This window comes from Danio rerio, chromosome 22 (genome assembly GCF_049306965.1).
Source record: "Danio rerio strain Tuebingen ecotype United States chromosome 22, GRCz12tu, whole genome shotgun sequence".
Classification (NCBI taxonomy): Eukaryota; Metazoa; Chordata; class Actinopteri; order Cypriniformes; family Danionidae; genus Danio; species Danio rerio.
Genome location: NC_133197.1, coordinates 9929156 through 9950340, shown reverse-complemented (window position 1 = coordinate 9950340; position 21185 = coordinate 9929156). Strand labels below are relative to the sequence as shown.

Genomic DNA, 21185 nt, shown 5'->3' with positions numbered 1-21185 from the left:
CGGACTGCTTATCAAGCATCTCCCGCTGGATCTAATCTCACTATATTTGCTAAACGAGATATTTAATTAATCTTGTTGTCTATATCTAACGACATATTCCCCGAATTTGGTCTTTTGAATTGATTACTTGTTCACAGGTTTGGCTGAGCGCAAAGATAAGTTAATAATTAATGTAACCACGTACATTCTGTATATTGACTGATCACTTGCCTTTATTTCCTATAATGTATAAACTTATTGTGCGTTATACTTTCATAATGGCCATTATCGATTATTAAAACTGACATTCAGCAAAGCAGAAGATACGTTTCGTATTTTCAATGAAAATGAAAGGAGGCAGTTATGTTATATAGGCTCTGTTTTATTATAAATATGCATACAGAGAAGATGCAGCACGACACCTCAGCATTTCTGCTGTCTAATATCAAAATGAAAATAGGCAGTTCCTTAAATTATGTTTTAATTTTATTGTTGAGAAAGTGAAACAACGTAGCCAGTGTGATGTGAATAAGGTTATAAAGTACACTGTTCCCTTTGAAGATTTACAGGTCATGTCCTCGAGGGTCTGTTTTCCATATCAAACTTGCAAAGTCTGAACTTACAGGGAGAGGATGCGAGACTGAACTGTGTGTAGGCTACTTAAAATTGAGGAAAAGCCCCAATCAGAGAGGCGAATGTCGGCAGCCCCGCCTCCGTTTTCAGATGTCTCCGTTTTTCCCCATCCACATTGAGACGGAGCAGCAGCGTTTCAGAATGTAAACGGCCTCTCCAGCGTTTTCGAAACGCTCCGTTTTCGACGCTCGAAAACTCCGGCGTAGTGTGGACGGATGGCATAACCGTAGCAAAACGTATGCGTTTTAAAACGAAAACGCATTAGTGTAAACGGGGCCTAAAGGACACACACAGTAAACTCCTGGAGACACGCACACCGGTCGTCATCATCATCATCACTGAACACACGTTAAAAGTTAAATTTGTGGAAAGGAGTTCGATTTCTCATGTGATATTGGAGAGGAGAGAAGCCAGTCAGTAGAGTTTATAGCAAAACATTTTGCAGTGTTTGCATGTCCTTTATGACATAATTCAATAAAATAGAAGTAAAATAACCTTTATTATAAGTTGATTTAAAAAAGCACCTAAATTGTTTTGCATTTTGTGAAATTTTTTTTTTTTGTTAAATAAAAGACATCTCGTCTCATTCTTGTGAACCCAATCTCATGTCTCGTCTCATGGAGTAAACATCTTGATATTTTTTTTTCATCTTGATTATCTAGATATTTTTCAAGACACTAGAACTCAGCTTAGAGTGGCATTTAAAGGCTTAATTAGAGTAATTAGGCAGTTTAGGGTAATTAGGCACATCATTGTATAACGATGGTTTGTTTTGTAGACAATCGGCTATTAATATTGACCTTAAAATGGTTTTTAAAAATGTAAAACTTATTTTATTCTCGCTGAAATAAAACAAATAAGACTTTCTCCAGAAGAAAAAATATTATAGGAAATACTGTGAAAAAATCTTTGCTTTGTTAAATGTCGTTTGGGAAATATTTGAAAAAGAAAAGAAAAATCACAGGAGGGCTAATCATTTTGACTTCCACTGTAGAATTCCTAAACAGTCCAAAGCCAAAGGAATCGCTGAACTGCCTTTATTTTCAGTATAATTGTGCGCTACATAATATGCTGAACTTGCATGAAATTAAGTCATTAGATAAACATGAAAACGTCTTAAAAAGATCATGTTTTAACTCACCCTTGAGTTGTTCCAACTCAATTTAAATCTTTTTTTTTTGTTCTGGTAAACGCAACAAAAGATACTTTGATTAATGTTGAAAAGCCAGTTAATTTGACATAAAACCTTGACGTCCATTTGACATCCACACACTAATGCTTTTTTGACCACTGAAATAACAACAAGAAGTTTTATTGGTCTGAAAGCTTCAATTACAAAATCCAAATTTAAACAGGGTTTTGTAAACCTACATTGCATGTTACTACCTTGATGTAGCTTGATATAATATTGGTGTTAATAAAACATCAAAAATTTATTACAGCAGTGTTTCTCAACCACGTTCCTGGAGGACCACCAGCACTGCATGTTTTGGATGTCTCATTTGTCTGTCACACCCATTACTGGTCTTAAAGTCTCTGCTCGTGATCTGAATCAAGTGTGCTTTGTTAAGGAGACATGGGGAATGTGCAGAGCTGGTGCTCTTCCAGGAACGTGGTTGAGAAACACTGCATTACAGGACAGTCATACAATACATTTTTGATGTGTTTTTACATATTAATATTAGAAGTCAATTTTGTCATTAGGGTTGTCAGCTGACATCAAATTGATTTGCATTTTTGACATGGTTTTTGGCTTGTATTGTATGTTGTTTTAATATCGAGGTGCAATTTCTAAGGGAGTTTCTCCATAAAACAAGCTAAATAATCTGCTAAGGGGCTTAGTAAAATTAATCACATTTCAACCTGAATACAATAATATTTTACTTATCTTATTAGCAGACTATTTAGCTTGTTTTACAGGAATGGTCACTTGATTTAGACCTCTTATGTCTGAAAACTAAAATTATTTTAACATGTCTAGAAAGTGCTTCTTTTTTCATGAATTTCTAGATATTTGGACTATAAACAAGACAAAAAAAAAGTCGCAGTGCAGGACAATTTATAAGAATTTAGCAACTACACTGTCATACTTAATAGTGATAATATTTAATAAGCCAACAAATGATTCTTGATAGAAATTTGCTTGACAAGCCGCCATATAAATGAAACTACACTGCTACACTGAATGGTATTTTTCTAGAGTGTAAATCATAGTCAAATTGTACCTTGTTTTTTTGCTGCTCCTCTTTTTCTCACAGCGTGTAATTGTACGATCCACGGCAAGTGTGATGAAGGCCTGGACGGTGACGGCAGCTGTTTTTGTCAGGAGGGATGGATGGGTGAAAGCTGCCAGACAGCAATCGGTATGAACGTTAGTAGTGTTGTCGCTGCTGTTTCACAGATCTAATATACTGATACACATGAGATTTCTTCCCTAATTATTTACATTCACAGACAAAATTAACACTTTGTAAAGTGTGTGGTGTGTCAACAGTTGGTGTGAAAGAAAACTTTTGCTGGGTTTAATACTAAGTGCGGTTTGGTTTAATACTGCATTAGTTTAAAAAGTTAAATTGTTTTCTGATATTTGCATAGTAGGTTTATGGCTTCAGTAGGTTCCAACTAAATCTCCAAAAGTGGCTTCATAAGCTCATTTATTACTTAATAAAAAAACTCATGAAATCAGGAGGTCCATGATTGACCATATATGGTTTGTGTTTTGAATATTAACACACACATGACATGATGTACGCTGAACAAGGACATATATAAAGCCGACGAGAGTATTGTTTTTTGCTCACCAGATAAAGGCTAAATTACAATTAAACTTGACAAATAAGAGTGATAGAGATGCATCGAGCAGTATTTTGAAGCTAACGTTACAGTCGAAGAAAACACAGCCAGGACTTACTATCAACCTCTGCATGAGCAGATGACAGTTGAGCTGAGCCATTTGTCACGATTCAGCAATCTACGGGTGTTTGTTGAAACATACGCATCAATAAACACGATCAATTAACAAAATATGTTACTAAACATACCTTATGTTTCTTCAGAGTGGAGATGAATAAATGTGAAATCTGTAAATCTTGCTTTTTGCGCTCTGAGGCGACTTTGATTTGTCTCGTGGGGTCATTACTCAGTAACGGACAGTAAACAATTTGGCGCTCGCGTTTTCAAAATAAAGGTCCCACACCTAAAATAACTTAAGTGAGGAAACTTATAGTTGTGTTATGACTAGAAAACGTTTGGCTGCCTGAGGTGTGCATATTAATCATTTCAGAGATTTTATGATCTCAGAACTGCATATCAGTCATGTTCTTTTGATGTCTGGACGAATGAATAGGGCATATGCCGAGCTAGTGCTGTTCCCATGCTGATACACTTCCGGTGACCTGTTATTGTGAAATTTTCCCCATTTTATACGGTTCCTTATACAGCATCGATGTTGTAATGTCATTAAAATACATTCAGTTAAATAAACTTTTGCATTTATTTAGTTGATCAAGCGTAAAACGAGACAAAAAGCTGTTTACTCGCACAGGCCCGTCAGAATCGGCAGGCTAACGCAGAAGCTCCATTGAATATACTAGGGTAAAATAAATGTTCATATTATAAAGATATGGCGGGGGAAATGTAATTTAATGCAGTGCTTCTTGTACAGTCTGAGACCCACTTTAAATCGGATATCACTCAGCTAGTGGAGATCGCTGATTTTTAAAGAAAACAGACCTTAAACGCACCGGATTTTGCATTGGCATTCAATTCGCCGGAAGCGCTTAACCCAGGTTAATGGCAAATTAAAAGTCCTATTAGCATGCTTCGGCATATACCCCATTAAAGTAATATGGAGGGTGTGGACCATGAGTCTTGTCACAGTTTGTTCTATCTCCTGATTGGCCCGTTGTCCACTGGGTTTTTAGCCAGCGTTGCCAACTTAACAATGTTGTTGCTAGTTTTAGCAACTTTTTTTTTTTTTTTTAGCTATTTTTAACATACATTTGGCTACTTTTAGCAATTTTTAAAAAGTGACTCAAAAGAGCAGTGGCTGCAGGCTAGAGTAAATTGCTAGCTCAGATTGTTTTTCATAACTTTCAATTTATTGATATTTGTTAACATGTATAAGGTAATTTAGGTAGCAATAAATTCCAATAGTGCTATAATTGTTGTCACTTTCACAAATGTGTTAATTTCACAAGTTAAAAAGAGTAAGTACACAAGCTGTGATTGTTTAAATGTACCTGTTCATTATCAGTGTTATATTAGCTTATATTTACTTTTACAAATGGTCAACTATATTTTTCATTCATTCATTTTCTTGTCGGCTTAGTCCCTTTATGAAAACGGGGTCACCACAGCGGAATGAACCGCCAACTTATCCAGCAAGTTTTTATGCAGCGGATGCCCTTCCAGCCACAACCCATCTCTGGGAAACATCCACACACACGTTCATACACTACGGACAATTTAGCCTACCCAATTCACCTGTACTGCATGTCTTTGGACTGGGGGGAAACCGGAGCAAACCCACGCAAAGGCAGGGAGAACATGCAAACTCCACACAGAAACGCCAACTGAGCCAAGGTTCGAACCAGCGACCCAGCGACCTTCTTGCTGTGAGGCGTACGTGCTACCCACTGCGCCACTGCCTCACCCTATATTTTTCATACAAATCTAAATGAACATATTTCAAATAATGTTTTTGCTGAGATGGCCAGTCAATGTGTGTGACGTTATCTGACAAAATTTTGCTACTTTTCATTTTACTTTTCGTTTGACGTCAGAGAACAGTGCGTTCAGCTAGTGTGAACGTGTCTTCTGAACTTGGGTGCGCACCCAAGAACCATACCCAAGTCCACCTGAAAGAGGTGGTCTGGGGTACAGTTCACGCGAGCTCTGGTCCGGTTCACTTCTGGTATGAATGCAATTGTACCAAATACCGGAAGTGAACCGGCAACTGTACAACAAACTATCGTTTGAATATTGTATTATTATTCTACTATGCCTTGGTATAACCAGATTTTCTTTATAGGGCACCTTCAAGTAGTTGCGCAATTAAGTTACATACAAATTCAATGCAAATGTGCGAATTAAAGGAAATTATCATGGAATGTGTCACACATTTGTCGTAAATGTGCCAAATATTTACCTTAATTGTGTTTTCTGTGCGAGTTTATCTATTTTTTTAATTAACGTGAAGGGAAGACATCCAGTGAGTAAACTAGAGTGAGTGACTCTGTGCCCCACATTTGGTGTAAACCTCTTTGATAACTAGACTGCTATATGATATGAACAACATCCATTGCACTACACTAGCTGAGGGTAAGATGACGAAACTTGAACTTAAATATTCTGTTGACAATTTTATTAATACAAAATAAGAGCGAGCTCAAGTTTCAGGTTTTTACTTAAGGATTTATATTTACTCTATATACAAAATGACCATGAAAATTATGGTCAACATTAAGTAATTATGACATTTTTCACCGGCCACTTTAATAGGTATACCTTACTAGTACCAGCTTGGACCCCTTTTGCCTTCAGAACTTAATCCTTTGTGGCATCGAATCAACAAGATACTAGAAATATTCCTTGAAACTTTATTCTATATTGACATGATAGCATCACACAGTTGCTGCAGATTTGTCAGCTTTACAATGAAGAATGAACTGCAGTGAACATTGAAGTACCGTGAACTCCTTGTCATGTTCAAGAAAACAGTCTGGGATGATTTGCGCTTTATGACATGGAGCGTTATCCTGCTGGATGAAGCCAGCAGAAGATGGGTACAGTGTGGTCATAAAGGGATAGACATGGTCAGCAACAATACTGAGGTAGGCTGTGGCGTTGACACGATGCTCAATTGCTACTAATAGGCCCAAAGTGTACCAAGATATCCTCTGCACCATTACACCACCACCAGCCTGAATCGTTAAAAGAAGGCAGAATGGATCCATGCTTTCATGTTGTTGGTGCCAAATTTTGACCTTAGCCTCCGAGCAGAAATCGAGACTCATCAGACCAGGCAACGTTTTTCCAATTTTATATTACTTTGGTTGCTCAAAAAAAAAAAACTGCATGTCAGGAGTTTAAACTGATAAGACTTTAAAACACAAATATTTTGTTTTTTCTGGAGTATCCAAGGCACAGGCTGTAAATGCTCCACCTGCTTATAGAAAGGATGGGAGAGCAGCAACTTATTTGCATCCTATAAGCCACACATAGGAAAAACTTTTTTTTTTTTTCACCAAAATGGAGGCTGTTATTCCATACTATAATAAATGAGCTGTGCTGTATTTTGAGCTATAATTTCATAAACTTCACTTTTGAGACTTTCTGGGAAAAAAAAGAAATGCTTAATTAATTTGTATGCTTAATTCCTGTGTGCAGAAACGCTTAATTCTGGATAAATCCATATTTATTTACAAAAATTTCTTCAAAGTTTGGTCTTCAAACAAGATAAATGTTTGAAAGATAAATGAGAATATGTAAATGTAACAAAATTTTGTGATGTATATGTAAAAAACATTGCAAAATTTTTATAATCAATATTTATATATATATATATATATATATATATATATATATATATATATATATATATATATATATATATATATATATATATATATATATATATATTTACACACACACACACACACACACACACACACACATACATACATACATACATACATACATACATACATACATACATACATACATACATACATACATATCAAACACACCTGAACCAATGAATTAGGACCTGAACACCACATGATAATTACAGGAAGGTGTGTTTGATATGGGTTGCAACTGAAATATGCAGGAAGGTGGCTCTCCAGAAACAGGATTGGCCACCCCTGTACAAGTGCATTTTTAAAAAAGTAATACAGAGTTTGCTTGTTATTATACACTCATTTTTGTCTGTTGTTCAACAGAAGTCAAGTCGATCTGTTCTCCCGCATGTGATCTGAATGCAGTTTGTCTTCCTGAAAATCAGTGCGAGTGTTTGGAGCCCTATGAAGGAAATGGCATCAACTGCACAGGTTGGTTATGATATGAATAACATCTATTGGATTGCATTAGCTGAGGGTAAGATGCCGATACTTTAACTCAAGTAGTCTGTTGGCAATTTTATTCATACAAAATACACAACCTGACAAAAGTCTTGTCATTGATACCAGTTGTAAGAGCAACAAATATTAACTTGACTTCTGGTTGATCACTTGGAAAAGTGACAGAAGGTAGATTTTTTTCATATGAACCATCTGTTGAACTGCGAACCGATTGTAAGGTCCACCCAGTTGGTCCAATGCCGGTGTCCACTGGTGGATGAAGGTTCAATGCCTGTTCGGTCTTTCCAGTGCACAATGTTGATTTACCTTAAATTTAACTCATATCTGACTCCAATTTTAGTATGAGGTGGTTTAGAATATGAATATATTTATATTTTGTTTTATCTGACTCCAATCATAAAACATTAAAAGATTATATCAATATTTAATTTAGATAAATGTTTGAACCTTTTGTCTTCACTAACTATCACATCCGTTCATTCGGGTGCTCATGTTGCTCAGAGAAATCGCCCCGGCCGAAGGCGTCCCGCACGATCACACTCTGGTCAGTCTTGAATATTAAACAGAGGTAATTGACTAATACTTTAGATGGCCGCTACTAGCGCGCTCGTTCTAAAGTACTTTTAGTTAGTCCCGCTTAGATGTACACCCTTGAGTTAAGACAATATCATTTCTAATTAGAGGTTAGGGCATTATTATAAATGTACCCGACTACTGGACTCTATAGTAACTTTGGTTTTCACCAAGCCCATGGTTTCCCATATGAACTTAATTTAGAATAATATTACCTTCAAACAAAGGTCGGGTACCCAATCTAGGTTAGCCGTGCAACTCCTTGTTGTCCTAGACGGAAGTTAACGCCCTTTCCACCTAAGTACACTTGAATCAAAATCAAGAGTCAGTCGGATCTCTAAAACACAATTAGTGTGCCCAATGCTCCATCTCAACTGGATTCTAGTCCGTCTACTGACCTGACGCAAGACGTGCGGAAACGAGGATACAGCGTAATCTACTAGAACTAATAATTACAGAGTAAGCAAAATATGTTTAAACATAACAATTTATTAGTCAGGTAAATGTGTATTATGCCAATTCAATCAGTCAGTTCATAAACGATCAATACAAAACATCAAATTATCAAAGATAAATCCAAGATGAAAAGATGTATACCTGACTTTAAATTATACATAACTTGGAGCGTAAGCTCTATGTTACGGGCTGATCTGGGTAAGCAGAATCGCCCTGAACACTTTTCAAACCTTCCCTTAAGTAATCCAAGAATCCCCTCAAGGAAAGGGGTGTGTGAATCATTTGCATTTAGTCTAAGAGTATCTCCATGTAGGAAACTCACACCCTTCACAGTGGTTCAAAAGATGCCTGAAGTTATATATTTACTGTTTTGATTATGTCTATTTCTGAGGGAATGAGACCATTGTACCAGTCGCACTGAGACATTTCAAATGATATCAAACATGATAGATAAAGTCACTTGGGTTAATTTAGAACATTCAGACTTTGAAATGACCATATATGTGAGTTGGGGTGGTTGAAGTCGAGTTTCAGGGGATTCAAATGTAAATGTAGCGGGAGCTGGTTCTTTCCCGCATTCCCACCTGCTGGGTTGTGGAGCCAATTGTCTCCGTTTTCGGCTCATGTTTGAATTGGCAAAGACATCAAAGTATTTGTGATATATCACGCCTTACATGATCATCACAAACACTGCAGAAGACCTACTGGAACATGCATGGACCCAAGATTCTCACAGAAATTAGTCAAGTTTGATGAAGGCTAAAATCATGGTTTGGTGTTACATTCAGTATGAGGGCATATGAGAGATCTAGATGGCAACATCAACAGCCTGAGGCATCAAGACATTTGTGCTGCCCATTACATTACAAACCACAGGAGAGGGCAAATTCTTCAGCAGGATAGTGCTCTTCCTTTACTTCAGCCTCCACATCAAAGTTCCTGAAAGTAAAAAAAAGTCAAGGTCCTCCAGGATTGGCCAGCCCAGTCACCAGATATGAACACTATTGAGCATGTCTGGGGTAAGATGAAGCAGGAGGCATTGAAGATGAATCCAAAGAATCTCAATGAACTTTGGGAGTCCTGCAGGAACGCTTTCTTTGCCATTCCAGATGCCTTTATTAATAAGATATTTAAGTCCTTGCAGAGATGAACGGATGTAGTCGTCCAAGCTCATGGGAGTCATACACAATATTCATTCTTTTTCCACTGCACCATGACTTTATATTCTGAAATGTACATTATTTCTGTTAAGTGACAAGACTTTGTCTAAGCAAATCAGACCTTACTGTCCTAATTAAATCATTAAAAATCAAGACATGAACATATTTTATTTTGGTAAAATAAGTGTAATCTTGAGGCCTTTGTCTTTCATATGAGCCACTTCCGATAGCAAATTACCAACTAATATATTAATAGAACTATACAACTAATCAATATAATATATTTGTAATAAATACAGTAATTTTTAGATATTTATATAGTAAATCTGAAATTTTTGGTTGTTTCACCAAATGTTTGGTGTTATATATAATTAATTATATATAAATAATATATTATTTTTGAGCCTTGGGAATTCTTGAGCAAATTTATCTTGATTAAGTAATATTCAGATATTTCTCAATTAAATCTGACTTCTTTTTTGGTTGTTTCACCCAAAGTTGAGTAAATATTTTTGTGCTTTTTCAAATTTACTTTATTTATTTTTTTTAGAATTTATTTTGACATTTATTGGTTGTTTTAAGCAAAAACATACTAAGGTACACATTAAATGGACTTAAATCGTAAATATCTTAAAGCAATTTTTCTTTTCAAGTGAATGTTTTCTGATTTAGTAATTTTTGATGTTTATATTTACAAACAACACTCAATAATTAAAGTGCTGTATACATTTTCAGTCTTATTGTAAATTATTTCCAATAAAAACAATTAAATCTGGTGTTACATTTATGTGAATTGTTATTTACAGGGTTAGTTCACCCAAAATTTCAATTCTGCTCATCCTTTAATTGTTTCAAAACCTTTGTGAATTTCTTCCTTCTGTTCAACACTGAAGAAGATATTTTGAAAAGTGTTGTAAAACTGTAATCATTGACTTCCAAAATATTTGGAAGTCAACGGTTACAGGTGTCCAACATTCTTCAAAATATCTTGTTTTGGGTTTAATAGAAGAATCTTATAAAGGTTTTGAACCACTTAAAGAAGAATACATTTTCTTTTCTTTTTCTTATTTTGGCTGAACTCTTGCTTTAATTTTACACATTCACCAGAAGAATTCATAGAAATCACATTTTGTTTTTGCAGCTCCGGATCTTTGCAGTGAATATAACGGAGGTTGCCATGAAGAAGCCGACTGTATGCAGTCAGGTATCAACATTACCTGTTCCTGTCAGACGGGATACTCCGGAGACGGACATGTTTGCGAGCCTATTAACCGATGTGTAGAGGAGGCAAATGGCGGCTGCAGCGATTTCGCAAAATGTATTTTCACCGGACCCGTATGTCAAACATTATTATTTTTTTGTTATAATCAAGCGAACATTTTTATGTATAAATGTTTAACACATTGTAACCTACGACAGAACGAGCGGCGCTGTCAGTGTCTCGATGGCTATGTGGGAAATGGAGTCCAGTGTTTGGAGAAAGTGGTTCCTCCTGTTGATCGATGCCTGGAGGATAACGGCGGCTGCGACCCAAAGGCGATATGCAGAGACCTTCATTTCCACAGTACTCACTTGCTGATATAATTAACTCTTTAATTATGCCCTAATATTATAAGCATTAATAGCAAGTCACCACAAGAAAATTGGGAAAACAAATAACTAAAACATTTTGACTCAGTTGCTTGATTGGACTGACAATTGGAACCATTTTTATATTACAATTAATTTTTTTAACATGGAAAAAAATGTGCATGATAAAAAATGCTGGGTTATTTCAACCCAATTCTGGGAATAATCTGAACTAAACCAACTGCTGGACTTATTTTTGAAATTAAACTAATAAGATCAAAATGAATCCAATGTTTTTGCCAGTACTGGGATGCGACTCTGCTGTGTAAAACATATACCAGAGTAGTTGCCGCTTCATCCTGCTGTGGTGATCCCTGATAAATTGAAGGAAAATTAATAAATGAATGAATGATTAATCCAATGTTTGATTTAGTCCATATTTTACCCAATTTGGGTTTAATTAACCCAGCATTTATTAGAGTGTGGCATTATCAAAATCATTATATTTTATTCATTCATTCATTTGCCCTCAGCTTAGTCTCTTAATTCATCAGGTGTCGCCACAGCGGAATGAACCGCCAACTTATCCAGCATATGTTTTACAAAACGGAACACCCATGCAAACACGGAGAAAACATGCAAACTCCACACAGAAATGGCAACTGGGATTCGAACCAGCGACCTTCTTGCTGTGAGGCAACAGTGCTACCACTGAGCCACCGTGTTGCCTTATTATACAGTAGTTTGGATAGATTTCCAAAACTCAAACATAGATGGGATATTTTTCTTTTGTTGACATTTTTTTTCCTTATTGTGTCTTTCCTTAAAAACATGTTCACAATGATTTAGAAATAATATATACCTTTACCTTTAATTGACAGATAAAATGTGGCAAAATAAAAACTTCAAATTTGACTCTGGATGTTTTATTTCCCTAAAATTTTTATTTTTAAATCCCAAAAATCAGAATCAACATGAATGTTTTCCCTGTAGTGCCTTGCTGTAACAATAAAGGCTTTTGTTCTTCTGTTTCAGCGAAAACTGCAGGTGTTTTCCATCTGCGCTCACCTGAGGGAAAGTATAAAATGAACTTCACGCAAGCAAAGCAGGCTTGTGAAGCAGAGGGAGCCAATCTTGCCACGTTTTCCCAGCTCTCTGATGCCCAACAGGTGATTTTTGGTGAATTTGTGCTTTTAAAATGCAATTATTAAAGAGATAATTTAATATTAATTACTCATGCTCATGTTGTTTCAATCCTCTGAGACCTTCGTCCATCTTCTGAACACAAATTAAAATATTGTAGGTGAAATCAAAGAGCTCTGTCATCCTCCATAAACAGCAATGGTCCTGAGACATTCAGAAGAGGAACCAAAACAATCGTCAAAACCGTCCCTGTGCATTGATTTTATAATTTCCTGAATCTACGAGAATACTTTTGTGCGCCAAAAAAACGTTCCTTGCCTGTGTTGTCCATGTCAGATCAAGGTCTGAGTTTACTATGGGCAGAACTATGTATTGTCAGCAGCACAAAACGTAAGCATAGAAACATGCTAACAACAAGGTATTTGTGCTAGAAACATGCTAACAACATGTTAATTCATGTCTGCTGCAAGCTGAAAATGTTAATTCGTGCTAATAAGCTAATCCCACCTATCAACATGCAAATTCATACTAGAAACATGCTATCAACATGTTAATTCATGCTAGCTGTAAACTGAAAATGCTAATTCATGCTATTAAGATAATCCCATCTACCAACATGCTAATTTATATTATAAACATGCTAACAAGTGAATTCATACTAAAAACATATTGGCAACATGTTAATTCATGCTAGCTTTGAGCTAAAAATGCTAATTCATGTTAATATGCTAATCCCACCTATCTATCAACATGGAAATTTATACTAGATACATGCTAACCACAAGTTAATTCATACTAAAACATGTTAGCAACTTGTTAATTCATGCTAGCTGTGAGCTGAAAATGCTAATTCATTCTACACTGCTGAAAAATCCAGCTTAAACCAGCATAGGCTGGTTGGCTGCTTTTAGCTGGTTGACCAGGCTGGTCTTAGAGGGGTTTTGGCCATTTCCAGCCTGGTCTTACCTGGTCAGGCTGGAAAATGACCAGCTAAATCCAGTTAAAACCAGCTTGACCAGCCATAGCTGGTTTCAGCTGGGCTTCCTGGCTAGGCTGGTCAAGCTGGTTTTAGCTGGTCAACTCCCAGCCTGACCACCTAAGACCAGGCTGGAAATGGACAAAACCCCTCTAAAACCAGCCTGGTCAACCAGCTAAAATAATCAGCCTAGGCTGGGTCAAACTGGATTTTTCAGTAGGAAAATAAAATAATCTCATCTATCAACATGCTAGTTCGTGCTAAAAACATGCTAACAAGAAGTTAATTCATACTAAAACATGTTAGCAAAATGTTAATTAATGCCAGCTGCAAGCTGGTAATATTAGAATGCTAATAAGCTAATCCCATCTATCAACATGCTAATTTATACTAAAAACATGCTATAGCAGCTTGTTAATTCATGCTAGCTGTGAGCTGAAAATGCTAATTCTTGTTAATAAGCTAATACCATCTATCCATCCATCCATCCATATCTAACCATCTATGTATTCATACTTTTTTAAACTGAACAAATTACTTCCAACAGGCTTTCTCGAGCCACTATCACAGTCTTCAAGTGTTCTTGGAGCTTCATATGATTACATTTGAAACTCTAAATACAAATAGAATGTTTTGACATTGAATGAAGGTCCTTTACTGGACTTTGAACATCTCTGGGCTCTTGCTGTCTATGGAGGATGAGGGAGCTCTCAGATTTCATCTGAAATATTTTACTTTGTGTTCTGGAGATGAATAAAAGTTTTTTGAGGTTTCTTAATTGGAACCATTTCGAGACTGAGTAATTAATAACAGAATAATTTTAATTGTAATTAATTTTTGGGTGTTTTTTTTTTTTTTTTTTTGGTATCCGTTGCAGTTAGGAATGCACCTGTGTGTGGCCGGATGGATGGACGGGGAGAAAGCAGGCTATCCGATCCGCTTTCCTTCAGCTAAATGCGGTGATAATCATGTCGGTATTGTGGTGTACAAAGATCCAGTCAACTCCAGTTGGCTGTACGATGCGTACTGCTACAGGATGAATGGTATGACTGTGTGAAAATGTACTTAAAGGGATAGTTCACTCAATAATTCTGTCATCATTTACTCACATTTCACTTGTTCTGAATTTCCCTCTTTTGTTAAATGCAAAAGAAGATATTGCTGGTTGTTGGGTCTCATTGACGGAAGTTGATGGGATCCAGCAACCAGGATTCTTCAAAATATCTTCTTTTGTGTTCAACAGAACACCCTTATAAATGTGGTAACCATAAGGGAGAATAATAATGACGTAATTTTAATGTTTGGGTAAACTAACCCTTTAAATATCTAAAAAAAAAAACTTTCTGTAAAATTGCTTTTGAATAAATTTTTTTGGGTGAACTAACATATTTTTGGGTGAACTAACACTTTAAATACAAGACAAAAATGCCATTTATTCTTTTGTCTTATACAGAGGTGGCTTGTGAATGTGGAGCTGGATATGTTGGGAGCGGGGCATTTTGTAATGGAGACTTGGCTTCGGTTGTTGCCACAACTTCCAATTTTTCTGTGTTTTACACGGTAAGTTTAATGTCAGTACACCAAAAACAAAGTTGATTGGTCTTTTTGAGGGGGAAAAGTGGAAGGTTATGGTATTTAATTAAAGATTATGAGGGTAAAATTGTTTTATACAAAATAGTAAAATACATAATTTATAACCAAAACTACTACATACATATAAAAATAAGAAGTTTTATAACAGGGAAATTTTGATTTCATGCCGACTTCAATTTTACATGTGGCCTGAACCCAGCATAACAGGATGGGAAGCAAGGCCACAGGAAAAAACAACAAAAAAATGATTACCAGCTGCAGTTTATTCTCAGAAATATGTTTGATTAACTAGAGGGGGGAAAACAAAGCAATGACAATCAACTGAAGTGATTTTTTTCTTAACTTAATTTTTGTCAATAGAAATTAAGTCTCATTCACAATTCAACCACAATCAAATCACACGTTCGTGCTTCCACCATCAGAATTTACTGAAGTACGCAGAGGATGGAGAGGACGGCAAGACCCTGCTGAAGGCCCTGTCTGACAAATCATTAAACATGACCATTTTTATACCCCAGAACAACGGATTTGGAGCAAACAAGGTGATTATCAATATAAACCCATGAATCATTCTCATTTTCAATTTTGTTTAGAAACCTCCCAGAAGGCACCTTGATGTTAAAATGATATCAAGCATGGTGTCAAATAAATGTTAAAAACATTGACACCCATTTGAGATCCTCATATTTCCCTTTTGACAACCAAAATAAAGGCAAAAGTAGCATTATCCGCTTGTTACAGGTGCTCTATGTGTGTTTTTGACTCTGCTAAAGCATAAAAAATGTCTGTTATGTGCTGGAACACTGTCTTTGTTTTGGTACTTTTAATCCACCCAATGCCAGCCCAGTTTAGCTAATTATATTTCAGCACTCCGGGTTGCCTTGGTGGAAAACAGCGCATTTCATTCATTCATTCAGAAAGGTTAGAGGTCATTTCTGACTAATGATGTCAGAATTTACCGATATTTTGGTATGGATGTGTGAATGGTCTATTCCGACAAAAATCCCTAACGTTCTAGCCTGTGTGAACAGCGCTTTTTTGAATTTACCGGTAAAGTAATTCCTGTAATTTTCCCGATATTTGCCGGTATCACTGTGTAAAAGGGGCTTAAGTGTAGCATTACGCGAAGCGGCTTCCGAGTCCAAGCGCTCTTTCGAACTGTATGGGGAGACTCAACAAATGGTAATAATAAACATTTACAATGCAATGTAATACTTTCGAAAATCATGATCGCAATATATATGGAAAACAGCGCATTTCATTCATTCATTCAGAAAGGCTCTCAAAGCATGCGTTTGTGACGGAAATGCGACCTCTGGTGGACAGTAGCAGACTCCGAAATGAGACGCAGATTCAGAGTTCCACATAAGGTTATTAATTAGCAAATAATATAAATATTACAAGCATAACCCTGTGTCCTAACAACATGCTACATGAGGAGATTTGCAGGGATAAGAAATTTGGCTGTTTGCACTAATCGAAACACATCAGAAATTTAAATACAGTCATTCAGAAGCACAGAATATGCACTCACTCACGAAATGGTAGGGTTAATAATCTAATTAATACATATTAAACCTTTTTAACATCATTAGATGTAGCTGAATTACTGATATGTGTTTTATTTTGAGTCACAGTTCAGAAGTTCAATTTCAAACTGTTTATTTTATGCACTAACTGACACTGCTTTAAGCATAGGGAAATAAATGTCAATTAAAATGACATTCAAACTCATTAACATTGAATTAGGCACATGAGGGGTACTTGAGGTGATCATTGTCAGTTTATCCTGTTGTTTAGCTGCAGGAAATAGAAGCCGTTTCTAATAAATCAATTCGAGGTGTTGGTTAGAGCAAAAAATGCTTTTAATATGGAAAATATTCCTTCTGTCACATGCCGCTGCTTTTATTTAGAACATGATTTAAATCAGCCTTTTGGCTCGATCCTCATACTCACTCCTGTTGGTTATTAATCTGGCAACCTGTGCTTGCATTTGTTTTGATCCAGAAATGCAATGCCTAGTTCAACCACTGGGTGTCAAACTTACATACTGCACCTTTAAGAAAACACACAAAGCAGCTTCAGGGTCCAAGAGCTCTATCAAACTGTATAGGGAGTCTCAACAAATCATAATAATAAATGTTTACTGTAATACTTGTAATACTTTCAAAAATCACGATCGCAACATGTATATCCATACCTAATATCTTATGGCCAAAAAGTAATACATTTTTAATAGATTGCTCAAATATTGATGTCTCTAATGCAGAAAGTCCAGAGACTGTCGTGTACATTATGATTTTATTTAAAATTCACTTTAATGTGTGATATGACAAAAAAGTGGTCATAAACGAATATTTTCCCAATTCAAATCAGTAGCAGCTTGGACCCGGAAACATCCATACGTCACGACTTAACAAGTGGATAATATATGAAAATTCATCAGAAACATTCAATTCCAAAATTCAATTTTACACAAGACTTTGTATTAACGGTATTAACATTCTCATCAAAAAACATTTAAACTATTAAATTGACGTCCATTTGAGATCCATATGTAAGCTCCTTTCGCACATACAGACCTTTCCTGAAAATTACTGGCAATTTTCTGGCAAAGGATCAAGTGTGAAAAGACCCTTTTTTTAAAAAACGGTAAATTCGTTCTGGCAACCTTTGCGGAAACAGAAGTTGTAACGTCATAGCTAATTTGCCGGAATGCTTCGCTCTGTGAATGCAGAAGGAAAATTGCCAGAAAGCGGGTTCTATTAGTAAGACGTCTACTCCAAACAATCGGAACATTCAGACGCACTCACATCCGCAGTGATTATGAATATAAAAGCCTTTGAACACTTTTCCAGGCACATTTAGCTGCTAGATATTAGTCAGATAAAGTTTTTTATGTTCCTTCTTAATGCCAACTGTGTGAAGAACTATCGATCAAATGCTTATGATAAACCGCTTGTTTACCTTTACCTCTGCTTTAGCTGCTTAACCCATGTGCACGTGAAGCAGCCGGTGAGCGCCAGCACACACACATATTATGTACGTCTCGACATGCGAAGTGCTTCTCTATATGTTTTCATGGAAGTTGTTCACAATACTTATCCATTCACAGAGTTTCTAATGTAGTCAATGTTTACAAATACAAGTGTAGCCGTTTAGAGGTCATTTCTGACTAATGATGTCAGAATTTACCGATATTTTGGTATGGATGTGTGAATGGTCTTTTCCGACAAAAATCCCTAACGTTCTAGCCTGTGTGAACAGTGCTTTTTTGAATTTACCGGTAAAGTCATTCCTGTAATTTTCCCGATATTTGCTGGTATCACTGTGTAAAAGGGGCTTAAGTGTAGCATTACGCGAAGCGGCTTCCGAGTCCAAGCGCTCTTTCGAACTGTATGGGGAGACTCAACAAATGGTAATAATAAACATTTACAATGCAATGTAATACTTTCGAAAATCATGATCGAAATATATATATATATATATATATATATATATATATATATATATATATATATATATATATATATATATATATATATATATATATATATATATATATATATATATATATATATATATATATATGCCTAAATTCCAATGGCCAAAAGGTAATACATTTTTTATAGATTGTTAAAATATTGGTGTTTGTGATGCAGCAAATCGTGTAAATAATGATATTATATAAAATTCACTTTAATGTGTGAAATTACTAAAAAGTGGTCATAAACAAATATATTTTCTCTATTCAAGTGAGTAGCAGCTTAGACCTGGAAACAGTATTTCATACGTCACGACTTAACAATCCACGATTGAATTCCCTGTTGAACACCAAAACAAATACTCAAGAAGCATTGTAATATATGAAAATTAGTATTCATCTATAAGCTTCGATTTTGAATTCCAAATTTACTCTGCAATTTGTATCAATGCATGCAAACTACCCTGATGTCTAAATCACGTCAAATTGACGTCTAACATTGGCTTCAATTTTTTTTTTAAAACAATGACATCTGTGTTTTTTGACTAGATGTTAGGAGTCAATTCAAAACATCAAATTATTTTCCATTTAGACGTGTTTTTGTGTCCTTTTGAGTTTAAGAGGGCGCTCTTTCTCTGCTTGGCTTTGGATTTCCAGTTTGTTCCCTCTTTCAGACTTTATCGTGGAGAGATTTGCAGTATCATATCTCCAGCGTCAACAATATTCACTATTATGAGAACCTGAAGCACAACACTGCAATCCCGTCTCGCTTGGGCTCCAAACTCATCATAACCATTCCCTCCAATTCCAGCGGTCAGACTGAGGTAAACAAGCCTCCGCAGCTTCACACTACTCACGCAGCGTTTATACTGTCAGTCAAACTGTTTGCTCCGCTGGTTTCCACAGGACGCTCAACCTCAGAAGCTGGTGAATAAGAAGGTTATTTTGGCCTGGAACATTCCCGCCATCAATGGACTGATCCACGTCATTGATGGGCCTTTCAGAGCTCCACCTGTTCCGGTAAGTGGAGCACAATAGAGCATGTTCGAGAACCATTTTGGTATATGAATGTACGGGCAGAATCAATCCATCCATGGTCAGATCTACTACTTTAACAGCAGTAGAAGACTATAGAGGAGTCTCTTTGTCAAAATCTACACCTCAGTAATATGTTTTGATTTGTAGGTTCCAGCAGTTCTTCCGATCACGCAGTCCAGCGGTGTTGCAGTGACCACTGTGCTGGTTGTCATAGCGATTGTTTGTATTGTTGCTGGACTGGCGTACTATGTCCTCAGGCACAAGAACGACGCCTTTCGTTTCCAGTATTTTAAAGTACGTTCACATAATCAAGCTTCAGGTGTTTATATAGATGCTTACTGTTGTATTTAGCATTCATTCCATCTATTTATCTCTCCTTACATCAACTGTCCATCCATCCATCCTTCTATTCATATCCATCCGTCCATTTATATTCATCCATCTATCTAAGATTTATATCCATCCGTCCATTTATATCCATCTATTCATCCTTCTACTTCTTCCATCCATTTATCCAACATTTATATTCCTCCATCCATTTACATCCATTCATGCATTAATATCCTTCTATTCATTTATATCCATCCATCCGTACATTTGCATCCATTCAGCCATATTTATATCCATCTGTGCATTTATATCCATCCATTCATTCATTTATATTCATCCATTTGTTTAAAACATCCATCCATCCAATTATCCATACATTTACATCCATTCGTCCATTTATATCCATCCAATAATCCATCCATTTATATTCATCCATCCCTCCATCCATTTATATCCATCCATTTATTCATATATATATATTCATCCATCCATTTGTATCCGTCTTCCATCCATTAAATGTATCCATACATTCATTCATTTATATTCATCCATCCATCCATCCATCCATCCAGTTATCAATACATGTATATACACCTGTCCATTTATATCCATCCATTCATTTATATTCATTCATCCATCAATTCATCCATACTTTGAATCCATCTATCCATCCATCTATCCATCCATTCATTTATATTCATCCATCCATTTATATCCATTCATCTATTCCTCCATTTATGTCCATTCATCCATCCATCTGTCTATCTGTACATTTACATCCATCAATCCATCCATCCATCCATTTATCCATCCATCCATCCATCCATCATCCAATTTATATCCATCTATCTATTCATCCATCCATCTATTTAAATACATTCATCCATCTATTTTTATTCATCCATTTGTTTGTATCCATTCATCCATTTATTTATATTCATCCATCTATCCGTACATTTACATCCAATCCGTACATTTATGTCCACCCATCCATCCATTTATATCCATTCATTCATATCCATTCATCCTTCCATCCATCCATTTATGTCCATCCATCCATTTATATCCATTCATTCATATATATTCATCCATTCATATATATTCATCCATTCATTCATCTTTTTATCCATTTATATCCATCCATTTACATGATCCATCTATCCATTCAT

The 21185-nt window shown here is 36.0% G+C and overlaps 1 protein-coding gene and 1 long non-coding RNA gene across 7 annotated transcripts in view; one reads left to right on the top strand and one right to left on the bottom strand.

Annotated features, from left to right (window-relative positions):
• LOC108181206 (uncharacterized) overlaps nucleotides 1-3770 on the bottom strand; it is a 78916-nt gene extending 75146 nt beyond the window's left edge. For all 6 annotated transcript variants that reach the window (XR_001797272.4, XR_011008188.2, XR_012397773.1 and 3 more), the window contains exons 1-2: nucleotides 3654-3770; nucleotides 2838-2958 (exon numbers count right to left, since the gene is read on the bottom strand). This is a non-coding gene — a long non-coding RNA (uncharacterized lncRNA). The remainder of the gene's footprint in view (nucleotides 1-2837; nucleotides 2959-3653) is intronic.
• stab1 (stabilin 1) overlaps nucleotides 1-21185 on the top strand; it is a 72176-nt gene that overhangs the window by 49673 nt on the left and 1318 nt on the right. Inside the window, exons 57-67 of the mRNA NM_001195614.2 lie at nucleotides 2871-2975; nucleotides 7557-7664; nucleotides 11025-11218; nucleotides 11303-11447; nucleotides 12488-12621; nucleotides 14449-14614; nucleotides 15025-15131; nucleotides 15587-15706; nucleotides 19323-19472; nucleotides 19555-19668; nucleotides 19834-19980. Of these exons, the coding sequence (NP_001182543.1) occupies nucleotides 2871-2975; nucleotides 7557-7664; nucleotides 11025-11218; nucleotides 11303-11447; nucleotides 12488-12621; nucleotides 14449-14614; nucleotides 15025-15131; nucleotides 15587-15706; nucleotides 19323-19472; nucleotides 19555-19668; nucleotides 19834-19980 (1490 nt within the window). The remainder of the gene's footprint in view (nucleotides 1-2870; nucleotides 2976-7556; nucleotides 7665-11024; nucleotides 11219-11302; nucleotides 11448-12487; nucleotides 12622-14448; nucleotides 14615-15024; nucleotides 15132-15586; nucleotides 15707-19322; nucleotides 19473-19554; nucleotides 19669-19833; nucleotides 19981-21185) is intronic.